Source organism: Neomonachus schauinslandi, chromosome X (genome assembly GCF_002201575.2).
Source record: "Neomonachus schauinslandi chromosome X, ASM220157v2, whole genome shotgun sequence".
In the NCBI taxonomy this organism is placed as follows: Eukaryota; Metazoa; Chordata; class Mammalia; order Carnivora; family Phocidae; genus Neomonachus; species Neomonachus schauinslandi.
In genome coordinates this window covers 16,527,007-16,539,314 of record NC_058419.1, presented here as the reverse complement: position 1 = coordinate 16,539,314, position 12,308 = coordinate 16,527,007, and the positions used below count along the sequence as shown (strand labels likewise).

General features: G+C 44.2%; 1 protein-coding gene across 13 annotated transcripts in view; it reads right to left on the bottom strand.

Annotated features, from left to right (window-relative positions):
* The window catches only part of PABIR2 (PABIR family member 2), a 23,673-nt gene extending 12,773 nt beyond the window's left edge, over positions 1-10,900 (bottom strand). For 2 of the 13 annotated variants that reach the window (XM_044911532.1, XM_044911529.1), the window contains exons 1-8: positions 9,793-10,900; positions 7,542-7,632; positions 2,549-2,605; positions 2,199-2,242; positions 2,060-2,114; positions 1,688-1,789; positions 1,306-1,391; positions 511-575 (exon numbers count right to left, since the gene is read on the bottom strand). In XM_044911532.1, the coding sequence (XP_044767467.1) occupies positions 511-575; positions 1,306-1,391; positions 1,688-1,789; positions 2,060-2,114; positions 2,199-2,242; positions 2,549-2,605; positions 7,542-7,632; positions 9,793-9,890 (598 nt within the window). In that variant the 5' untranslated portion in view covers positions 9,891-10,900. The remainder of the gene's footprint in view (positions 1-510; positions 576-1,305; positions 1,392-1,687; positions 1,790-2,059; positions 2,115-2,198; positions 2,243-2,548; positions 2,606-7,541; positions 7,633-9,792) is intronic. The other 11 variants (XM_021684374.2, XM_021684368.2, XM_044911534.1 and 8 more) reach the window with 7 other exon arrangements.
* Between the last annotated feature and the right edge of the window lie 1,408 nt (positions 10,901-12,308).

Genomic DNA, 12,308 nt, shown 5'->3' with positions numbered 1-12,308 from the left:
CGGGACTCCAGGATCATGACCTGAGCCGAAGGCAGTCGCTTAACCAACTGAGCCACCCAGGTGCCCCTAAATAAATAAAATCTTTAAAAAAAAAAAAAAAAAACCCCTATGTGTTCGAATATGAGGCAGTCTCTCTCTGGGAGGCATAATTTGGTGGTGGCTTATATCTGAATATGCAGCATGTTTAGAGACCTATTTACTAGGACATAAGCACATACTTCTGCAACGTATTAACTTGCATCTGTTTTCTATTAAGATCACTGAGAGGCAAAATTTTTGGAATATATATTGGTAATATGAATATATGAATAAGATTCAGTTATGAAGTGCAAAAAACATAGACAGTATCAGATAACTAATTTACAAAACTTAGTATCCATAAAGCATATATTGGCAAGAATATTTCACATTTCTTTAGAAAAAAGGAGTCGTGCCTTGAGCTAATTTCAGACAAATTCTAATTTGTCACTCAAGCTCAACGAGGTTTAGTATCAGAAGTGTGATGCTTACCTTTTCTTTTCAGAGGACCAAGAACACTGGGCCTGATGCACTTGACTGGACTCTGACTCCTCCTGCTTCAGAGAATAAACAAACAGGAGGATGTGAAGTGCTTCTAAGATGCAAGATTAACGTTATAGCCCACCAAACAAATCAATAAAATTGACAATCATCTAGAAAACAATGGAAAATGCCTCTGCTGTAAGCTGAGGAACTGAAATACCAAAACATGATCTTAGCTGGCCTATGGCAATCTGAAACAACACAGCGTTTTAAGCTATTTTTAGAAATCATTCTATGAGACAAGATATCTACAACAGTTTTGGGTTTTTTTTCTAAGATAAACCTTATTAAAAAGGTATTTAGGGCGCCTGGGTGGCTCAGTTGGTTGAGCGACTGCCTTCGGCTCAGGTCATGATCCTGGAGTCCCAGGATCGAGTCCCACATCGGGCTCCCTGCTCGGCGAGGAGCCTGCTTCTCCCTCTGACCCTCCCCCATCTCGTGCTCTCTCTGTCTCATTCTCTCTCTCAAATAAATAAATAAAATCTTAAAAAAAAAAAAAAAGGTATTTAGATTTGACTGCTCTACAATCTTACATTTTTTCCCTTATCCTTACAAAGGATATATTGTGTGTGTGTGTGTGTGTGTGTGTATCTGGTAAAATGCCACTGGTAGAACATAGGTGATAGGTATTATATGGATGCTCATTGTGTTCAATTTTGTTGTCTGTTTGAAAATTTCCATAAGAAAACCTTGGGGAAAAAGTTCATCAGGAGAGACAAATTTTTGAAAGGCAGGTTCACTTACCTGGTAAAGCGTCTTGGACTAGGAACGGGACTTGGTGGCAGCCCGCTGCTGCTCACAAACATTTGTAAGGATGGTGAAAAACATTGCTAGAAAAAACGTATTTAATATTAACATAGTTCTAGTGCTCCAGCTTTCAAAAGGTTCTCATGATAATAGAAAAAACACCCTTAGAATTGCTTAGCGCACACACACACACGAGAGAATATATATATATATTGATAGACCGTTTTTTCAAGTTACTATCACTGACTTTCATTAATTTTCCTTCTAGTCATCGGATTCTTCACAAATGAGGCTGTGTGTGTGTGTGTGTGTGTGTGTATTTTAGAGAGTAAAGAGCTCAGTGTGTGAAAGAGAGTTAGCATCTTGTCAATGAGCCTACCTTTCCAAATCCTCTGGTGGGTGATGGTGCCGGAGAAACTGGAGTGAAGTCAATCCTTTTTGGAGAATATAGTTTCTCCGGCTTCTCAAAATCGCTGTCACTCTGTAAACATAAAGTGTTACTTCCTCATAATTCACAATCCAGCACATCACAGCTCTTTACTACTCAAGCATGCCTACATTTTTAGAATAGAAATGTACAGACTCTAAAAAGTTGCAATCTCACGTTCTGGTGGAAAAGCAGAGATCAAAAACGAATACAAATTTGGAAACAGGGGTGGACAAAACGGTATGAAGAAATTAATGAAGCCAATGAACAACATAAAGGTTTCCAGAAAATTAAAAAAACAAGTAAACATGGGATTAACATTACCAGGCTCAAGCTCTCATCCCATGATTGGCTTATCTGCATTGCGGTCTGCACTTCCCTAAAACAAACAGAAATGAAAGGCCATCAGTGCTCAGGAACAAGACATACAACCAGCTAGGCCCTGTTCTTATGAAGCACTAACCGTTCGTGTGCAGTTTCCCTGTTCATCATATCCATGCCTTCCTCCTGCAAAGATAAACGTGCTGAAAACACAGTATCCACATCCACGCGGTTCTCTACGTCGAAGAAAATTTTAAAAGACTTTTTTTTTCTGCCTTCTTTGACATCATCACAGCGCAAGCAGAACATTCTAAGACTGTCACCCCTGGCACGTCTGTGTTTTACCTGCACACTCGGAAGAATTTCCAGCTGTCTGTGGCTACCCAGAGTGGCAGCCTGACTCATGTTTAATGGATAAATCTTCAGAATGAAAATAAAAGCAAAGTGGACAATTCAGACAATTGTAGCTCTGAGCTAGGAAATAAAATTTACCCTTTTGATCTGATGCAGTCTGCTGCTAGGAACACGGTTAGGCGAGGAGGACAGCAACTGGAAAGGAAAAGTAAACATTTACTATTTTCTGAATCACAAAGCAGCAGTCTGCTGTCAGTCCCAGTGTCCAACCTCCTCCCAGATAAGATTTCATATTCTTCTCAGAGATGTAGCTCTTTAGATCACTGAACATTAACACACTAGAGGCAGGACATTCAGTCTTTGGAAAGTACACCAGGTGTCCAACCTCAAAGCACCATCTGTCACTAGACAGGCACTGACTTTAACACTTTTCCCAAATGAATGCAGGGCTGTGTACATTTACGTAAAAAAAAAAAAAAAAGATTCCAGGCCTTGGAAATATCCATTACCCCACTTATCTAAAATAAGGAACTAGGTAAGAAGGGAAAGAAAAAAACTGATTCTAGTCATTTTAACACCAATGCACCAATGGAGGAAGGCTCAGAAGCCCAGTATAATATTCTGTCTATGATTAGGGTTGATCAAAAACACTTTAAAACTGCAATCAGAAGATTTTGCTTGTGTGATCTAAATCAATTATAAAATTTGGCCACTACCACTATAACCGCAAACCCTACTTACTAGTTAAGAAAAATCAATGTGGAAGGCAATGTGTTTTTCAGATAACTGCGGCTTTCCCTTAGATCATCATTTTTTGACAACACAAAGCTAAAATGATTGGGGGGGGCAAATTATGTTCCCTCAAAACAATCACAATCTGATCACAAGATGAAAGGTACAATTCATCTCAATGGCTCTTACAGGGTTCTAACAGCCATAATGTAAACAACTGCTACTTATTCCCTAATTAAGTGCAAATAAATCTGTAGTGCTGTAAAACCAAGTAAGACAACGATCTTGTTACAAGAGGCCCTATCCTATTAAAATGTCTAAAAATCCTAATGTAGTGAGTAGTATAAAATGGTAATAAACTACTCCAAGTTTTTTAGGCAAAAGCTAATCTGGGTGAAATTTTTTAAAGTTATACACTAAAATGTGATTTTTACCTCAAAGGATATCTCTTCAGTACCCACCCCTTCCTCTTACTTTTTCCTCTCCTGGGCTCTGAAAACAGAAAAACTTTACGAATAAAATCCTCTTAAAGTTTTTTTTTTTCTACTAGAAAACTAATATATGTTTACTGGTCAACTCTTAATAAAGGTCATTTGAAAAACACTAAGCGGGGTGCCTGGGTGGCGCAGTCGGTTAAGCAGCCAACTCTTGGTTTCGGCTCAGGTCATGATCTTGGGATCCTGGGATCAAGCCCCAAGTCAGGCTCCGTGCTCAGCCGGGAGTCTGCTTGTGATTCGCTCTCTCCCTCTGCCTCTGCCCCCTACCCCCAATGGTGCGCGCTCTCTCTCGCTCGCTCTCTCAAGTAAATAAATAAATCTTTTTTTAAAAAAAGGAAAACACTAAGCTACTAGGCAAGTAAATAAGGCAGGAAAGACTAACAGGATACCATGGAAGAGAGCATGGATGTGTCCATCAGAGAACAAAAGAAACCCTAGAGGCCGCGAAATCATCAGGAAAGACAAAGATTGCAAAAAGCTGATGGCAGAGAAAGTCAGAAATTTAGATGCTTCATCTATATGATGTACAACTTGTCAACGTAGGCAGAACTGGAAAGAAGACCCAAAAGGGGCACAGGGAAGAACAATGCTGTGTCTAGTACTGGAAACAAGCGTTAATGTACAGGCTGAGAAAAAAAGCCAAGCACGTCAAGGAGGGTGCTGGTTAGTGGTGTTAAGTGAAGCAAAGAGCTCAAGTGGGGTAAGAAGAGAGGCCCCTGCCACTGGCATCAAGTGGGCACTGGTGACTTTTGCAAGAACAGGTTTTTTTAAAGATTCTATTTATTTATTTGAGAGAGAGAGAGCACGCGAGCAGGAGGAGGAGCAGAAGGAGAGGGAGAAGCCAGCTCTGCACTGAGCGCAGAGCCTGAGCGGGGCTCAATCCCAGGACCCCAAGATCATGACCTGAGCCGAAATCAAGAGTCAGACGCTTAACCGACTGAGCCACAGGCGCCCCTCCAAGACAGTTTGGTTTTTTTTTTTAAAGATTTTATTTATTTGAGATAGAGCAAGCGAGTGAGTGAGAGAAAGAGAGAGAGCACGAGTAGTGGGTGGGCAGAGGGAGAGGGAGAAACAGGCTCTTCACTGAGCAGGCAGCCCGACGCGGGGCTCCATCCCAGGACCCTGGGATCATGACCTGAGCCGAAGGCAGAGGCTTCACTGACTGAGCCACCCAGGCGCCCCTGAGAACAGTTTTTTAATAGTATGGTGATAGAGGTAGTGAGATCACAAACAGGCTGAGTAGATGGCAAGAAACTAGGAGACAAGGAATTAGAGGCAGTATGGTGTGGATTAAGCTCTGTGAAAGCTCAGAGGGGTGGAAGGAAAACAGGGAAAGAGAGACCAATGAAAAGAGACAAGTCTGTGTTCCAGATTATTAGATATGTGAGTCAGAAGAAAGTGGGAGCAAAAAAGCCAGGGAGGAAGGGACTAGAGGGGAGACAACAGACCGAGCAAAGAGACAGGAGACTCAGAAAACCTAGGAATCATTAGGACACAGCGCCACATGTGGAGGTAAAGACATTTTCAGAAGAAAGCCGACACGTATACAAGATGGCCGTCTGCAAGCTCTGTGAACAGAGAAGGGTCATCTGGCAAAAGTGAAAGGTGGAGGAAGCCCACAAAAAATTTTTTTCCAAACTAGAATATTGCTTTGGAGAACAGCACAAAGCAAGCGGCACCTTGAGCCCAAAATGCCCAGGAAGAATTTCTCTCCTGGCCCCTCAAATGACCAATTCCTTGACATTTCCCTACTCGTAATATAGACAACATTTTTCCCCTGGTCACTAAGAAATAAAAGTTCAGTCCCCTGGTGTCCTCCTACGCCCTGCATTTACACCTAATCTGTTGTCAAATCGTGAAGAAACGACCTCTGCTCGTCTTCTTGTGCCAATCCCCTCCTTTCCATTTCGTTCCTCCCCTTGCTTTTGGCAGCAGACACAGGGAAGTGTATTTAAAGATTTATAGAGGGGGCGCCTGGGTGGCTCAGTGGGTTAAGCGTCTGCCTTTGGCTCAGGTCATGATCTCGGGGTCTTGGAATCGAGCCCCCCATCAGGCCCCCTGCTCAGCGGGGAAGTCTGCTTCTCCCTCTCCCTGCCGCTCCCCCTCCTCTTGTGCTCTCGCGTGCACTCTCGCTCTGTCAAATAAATAAATAAAATCTTTAAAAAAAAAAGATTTATAGAGGACACTGTGATATAACAGATAAGGTGTAATCAGTGGCGACAGAAGTACCCAAAGGGTGCTGCAGAAGGCTTCCCGAACCAGGAATCAAGAGGAGAAGGGAATGGAGGGAAAGACAACATAAGGATCAACAAAGAGCAGTGAATCAACATGGCTCCTCCAGCAAACTAGGTATTTAGTGCAGCCAGAGAAAAAGGTATTTGTCAGTGGGTAGGGAGAGATGAGCCTAGACAGAGTGGACAAGAATCTCCGCATCTTAGAAAAGAGCAACAGTCAAGTGTAAAGAGGCAAATCCATTTTCCCTTTTTTTTTTCTACTACTGATATCAGGAACATAGCTGTGTAACAAGTGGAAACACTTTTCATATACACAGCAAAATTAAATTCTACTTTCCAGCATCCTCAGGGAAGGTGACGTGAATCAAAACTCCAGATAGCGAACATTTTCCCCTTTAGGTATTTTTAGCCACTTCAGCTGGAAATCTTTCTTGAAAGTGTTGTATCTCCCCCCCCACTTTCTTAAACAGATTTTACCAAACAGAATGGCCCTGGCATATCTCTATTCTAATCCCAGCCTGCCGCTTACCAATTATGTGATTCTAAGCAAGTCGCTTCTATCAGCTGAGTCTTAGCTGCTGCCTCTTTTAACTGGGAAAAACATCTTTTGTCCTGCCTACTTCACACGGGTTGCTATGAGAATGACAAGTGTGAAAGGACTCTGTAACATGTAGAATACCATAGAAGCACAGGTACTACTATAATTTAAGAAAAGGTTAATGACCCAGGTATCTTTAAGAACATCAAGTATTTTACAGTTCTATGCCAGCAAGACCCTCAGGGTCTATTAACGGGCTCTTAGCCCTTGTACTAAGCCACGGACTAATTTTTTAAAAGCCTCTTTCTGCTTTTCAGTTTTTCCCTCTCCTCCCTTGCTAGCAGCTATTAGTATACCTTAAACCCGAATGTACCTCTTCTGATTTGCTCTTTCTCCACACTACCGAGTTGGAAGCTTATTATAATTGTGCATAAATTTTAGATGATTCAGAGGTCAGAGAGGCTCCCTATAAATAAACTGATGAACCTTTGTGCACAGACTATGGAAATCAAGCGCAGCCATTCAGAGGTCTGTTTGCTTACATCTCAGATATCTTCCAGAGCGCTGCAGCTACTGGATAAGTGGGCCCCGCATGTGAAGTGCTACTATATAAAAAACCTCATCATAATTTCTCCCAATGCGACCAACTAATAAGGTGATCCCTGACAGCTCTGGCTGTACAAAACAGTCACTATTAGCGACTCTACCGGGAATATAAATACAAGCATTATAAAGGAGATCTTACTGTGGATAAATAACATTGTCCAACAGATATGTGTCAGAAATAAATACTCTGCTACAGTCTAAATGATTTTTGCTTCCTAGGACAAATAAAGACCACTTTTCTCAGCTATATTTAGAAGTTAATCCTGACTTACCTCATAACCATGATGCAAGTAGTGACAAAAAAAACAATGAGTAGTTTTTAAAAATACGAAGTCCCACAGCCAGGAAAAAACTTTAACCAGATCTCTTTTTTGGCACCAAAAGCTGAAAATGGCCACAGCATGAGCAAGGGAGGTAAAATGTTTTTTTTCTTTTGTGAACAATGGTGCACAGCACATCATCTTAAGAGCGAGTAACTACGTTTGAAAGAGTTTTCCCCAATCCATGCCACTAAAAATACTTACTTCTATACTTACCAGGCTATGACGGCTCATAATCGTTGTACTATTCCTCCGAGTTCTAAAGGTATAAGGTTGAAAAACCTGTGAAAGGTCACTAAAAAAATAAAAATAAAATTGTTAATGTCTTCTCATTAGATATCCGTCAACTCTCTAGTCAACAATGAAATCTTCCATGGCTCCTCATTTTGTACAATGGATAAACTCCTCACCGACCTCTTCAGAGCTTCCGTGGTGATGTGCTGTGGATCACAGGTTTGCCCAGATACTGATCTCCTCAGTGGTTGGGGGGCGGCTAGGAGAGGTATGGGGCGGAGCTCCAGACTGGTTGCCTCCAGCTGCTTCTGGTCAGAGCTCACGCCCCCAAACCGGTTCCCACCAGACATGAGCAGCCTCATCTGTTTACCCCAGAGGACCCAAACATGTTACTGCTTTCTGTGTGTGCCATGATGGTGAGAAGGGCTGGGGAAGCCCTGTTCTACAGCACATCTCCCACTATTGCCCTAAATACGTGTTCTGCCCATGAACCTGCTGTGCAACTAAATAAACATGCCTGGAGTTTTGCTCCTGTTGCCTCTTCTGCCTCTAGTGTCCTCCCTCCCACCACCATCAACCCAAATCCTCCCTCTCCTTGAGCCCCCATTTCGATGCAATACACTCCGTGGGGCCTCTCTTCAATCCACAAACTGAATGCAATCATTCCCTCCTTTGAGTCCAAAGAGCACAATGGGAAAGGAGATGCTTGAGACACCGACTTTACCTTTTATTACAGAAAAGTGTGCGTGTGTCTTATTAAACTCCGTGGTCAAGGCCTTTTGATCCTCTTTGTATAACATCCCTGCAGTGCCTAGCAGAGTGCCATGCCCATGATAAGAAGTCAAGAAAGATTTTCAGGACTGAACTGAACTGGGCTTCAAGGGACCACTGAGATCACCTAATTCAGCTCTCCTAAGTTTCAAATGAGAAAACAGACACTCAGAAAGGCTAACTGATTCATTCATGATCACAGTTAGGGAGAAATATTGGGACTAGGTCTCGTCTCCTCAGCCCTTCTTCTGTCACATCATACTACCCTGCAAGTAATCACTTGATTCCTGATTCAAAAAACAGTGTGTTATTTCTACAACAGTCTAAATGCAGGTCAGCAGGATTGCCCCTAGTCCCTAGCAATTGCTTGCTTACCAGATTTAAAAAGACAACCCCAAAAGACTGATTTATTCCTACAGAATCAAAAAATAAATGTAGAGCTGAAGACAGCATTAGGAAAGCAGTCACTCCATCATTCCCTCAGTTTCAAAATTTAATAAAAGAAAATGAGTTAATTCCATTTTCCCCCAAAATACAGATATTATAATCAGTTTGATAGACAAGGATTACCTATTTCTTTGCCTTCACTGTGCTTGATTAATGATTTTGGCTAATTCTACTCCCATCCCCTTTTTTGGACTAATTCCATTTCTACAGGGTCTCGCAAATTAGCTCTCTACTAAGATGAATTGTCTACTTAGAAGAGTGAAATGTAATAGGCTCAGGAGGTCTGCCAACCTAACCTTCACTATCATAAGATTCTACCTTAAAATAGACCCTCTGGTGACTTATTCACATGAAAATACAAGACCCTACCACTATAATTCAAGGGTTGATTTTTTCCATTGTTTTCTAAAACCTGTATTTTCACTGACCTAAGCTACACGGCACCCTTCCTTTTTTTATTCACTGGAATGCATTTCTGGCTGTTTTAGGATCTGAAAACATTAGGACAAATCCGAATCACTTAATGTGTCATGAACATGCCACTTGATTACAAGTTATTAGATAAATTGTGATTTATTAAAGTAAATGCTCTGTTAATGCCAGGGTTCCTAAACTAAGCTTAGAAATAGCAGCTCTTAGAGACAGGTGTCAAGTTGCAAGTCTAGTTCCAGGGGCTTCAGTCTGACATTCAGTGGTGTAAATTAGGCAGGGCAAGCAACCTGTTAGAAGAGCCAGAAGCTTCTTGTAGATCCTTTCAGAGTGGGCCAAGAGAGCCCCAGGTAAAGAGGGCCCCATTTTTCCCACAGTTCCCAGAGTTTGGGGTCAAACTTTCACTCCACCTTGGGACCCAAGTCACTGTGTCAAGCAAACAAGTCCCCACCCCCTCAGTTTAGAAAACCCAAACGAGCGCCAACTCTCACTTTAGGGAAAGAAGATTGCTTGCAGGGGGTCGAGGAGCCCCTGAACCCCATACCCGTACTTCATCGTCCCCAGCCCGCCTCACCTGAGCCCATGGATCAGGGGAGCGCTGCTGGATCTCCTCAGGGTGCCCCCATCAGATGCATCAGGCTCAAAGTCCAGCTCCATTTTCTCCTGAGCCATGTCGGAGACTTGCAGGCAGGCACAGCGGACAGTGCTCAGCTCCTGGTGCTTAGCTATGGACTCCCAAGACTCTCACTGCAGGACTGAGCTGCTGGGGACTGGCAGCTGGGGGCGGGGGCTAAGGGGCGGAGGCTTGGGGGCGGGGGCTGAGGGGCGGAGAAAAGCAGGAGAGGAGGAGGAGGGAACGAGGATGAGGATGAGGAAGGGAGGATGACAGTGAGTGAGGGGAGGAGGAGGGGGGGTGGTAGTGGAGAGGGAGGTGGTGGTGGTGGACGGTGACAGAATAAAGGAAGAGGATGGAGGAAAGAGGAATGGAGGGAAAAAGAGCAAGAGGCAGGAAAAGCGGATAGATGGAAAAGCAGGAAAACAGAGAGGGTAAAAGGACAGGATCGGGAAAGGAAGAAGATGGGGGAAAGGAGGAGGACCGAGGGGGAGGAGGAAGGCAGGGTGGAGGGAAAAGAGGAACACGAGGGAGGGAAAGAAAAAGACGAGGTATGGGGAAGAGGAGAGAGGAAGGAGAAGGAAGCGGACAGAGGGAGAAGAGGAGGGGGAGGAAACTAGGCAGCGGCGGAACTCATGTTGCTATCTTTCGGCCGACGACCTCAAGCGGGGCCGGGCTAGAAACACCGCAGCTGCCCGGGCAGCGCTAGCACCGAAAAGCTGACAGTCGGGCAGGGCCCGGCCGGGTGGCCTCGACGGCTCCAGCTCCCCATGCTCGGGGACCCGGTCCAGCCCCCCATGCTCGGGGACCCGGTCCCGAAGGCTCCTCAGCCCTGTGAGGGGTGCTTCTCCCCTCCCTACCCCCCCACCCCGCCTGGGGGACAGGTGGGGGGTTCGGCCCCTCAGCCGCCGCCGCGGTGCCTCCTCTTCCTCTCTTGGGTTCTAATGGCCCGGGGGAACCCCTTGGGGCCAAGACCAAAATCTACAACCTGCCGCCTCTTCCGCCTCCCACGCTTCAGAAGCGGGAACCTCCGCGGTGCCAGGTCTTCCGCGTCCGGGCACCCATCGGGTCCTGCGCACGCGCCCGGCGGCCGCGCCAATGAGCCCGCGGGCACGGAGCATGCGTGGGAGCCCCGCCCCGCAAACCTCCTCCAAAGGGGAGGAGCGTTTCCAGTGGGCCCGGCGCCTTCCTCTCTGGCATTGGCCCGGGGACCCTGGCGCCTGATTTTGAAAAGAACCAATAGTTTGGAGACACTGGAGCATCCTCGTTCAGAGGAGTTTGGGCCGATATTCATGGGAAATAGAAACCTATAGTTTCCAGGTTTTTTTCAATGCCAGTTTGTTTGCTCTGATCTCTGTGATCTCCGCCCACTTATTAAATCCCTTGATTTTGTTGGTCTTTGGAGGGGCTGATTTCTTTTTCAGATAATCCATTTGGATGCACTAGACAAAAGAGAAATGAAAAAACAAAAGCAATGGTGTAAAAATAAAGAGAATCTAATGAGAGTTCATATAGCGAGTGGCAAGCACTCATCTCCATTTTACAAGCACTGTTAGCTTCAACGATATTAGGAAAAGTCCTGAAGAACAAGTAGCAGAGCCAATTTTTTTTTCTTTCTAAGATTTACGGAGACCCTAACAATAGCCATTCAGCATGTGTGAGGCCTGGAATAATTTATTTTATTTAACAAACACATAGCAGTTACCGTGTGCTAGGCCCCATTCTAAGAGCTTTAGAAATATTAACTCATTTAATCCTCACTACTTGAATGACCCGGGGATAAAGATGGTATTGTATTGTGTTAATCAAACATACAGAGAAATATAGGAAATTTAATAGTTATGAAATTGGTTTCGAAATTTAGCCAAAGTAGTTTTACCTGCCTCTTCAACTTAGTTGTCCCATATTAAACTTGCCAAGCCCAATCATTTTATTCTTCAATGTTAGTATTTGCTGCTTGTAATACAGAGTTTTTAAGAGTTTTTGGATAGTTTCCTTTAAACTGCCTATATTTTTCTGCCAACTGGATTAGAAAAGCAAGCTCTGTTTCGATCAATTTATGTAGCTCTTTTTATCTCAAGGTCTCAGCAACCCCTCATCTGCTCAAAAAAATATAGTACATTCTATTGTTCACAATAGCTAGTAAATAATCATCTGTTGACCACATGCAGAGTCCCTAACTCTGAGGAGTCAAACAATTTAGTAGAATCCCTGGGGCGCCTGGGTGGCTCAGTCGTTAAGCGTCTGCCTTCAGCTCAGGTCATGATCCCAGGGTCCTGGGATTGAGCCCCGCATCGGGCTCCCTGCTCGGCGGGGAGCCTGCTTCTCCCTCTCCCACTCTCCCTGCTTGTGTTCCTTCTCTCACTGTGTCTCTCTCTGTCAAATAAATAAATAAAAGTCTTTTTTAAAAATTTAGTAGAATCCCTAACTTTCAGGGGTGCCTGGGTGGCTCAGTTGGTTAAGCCGCTGCCTTTGGC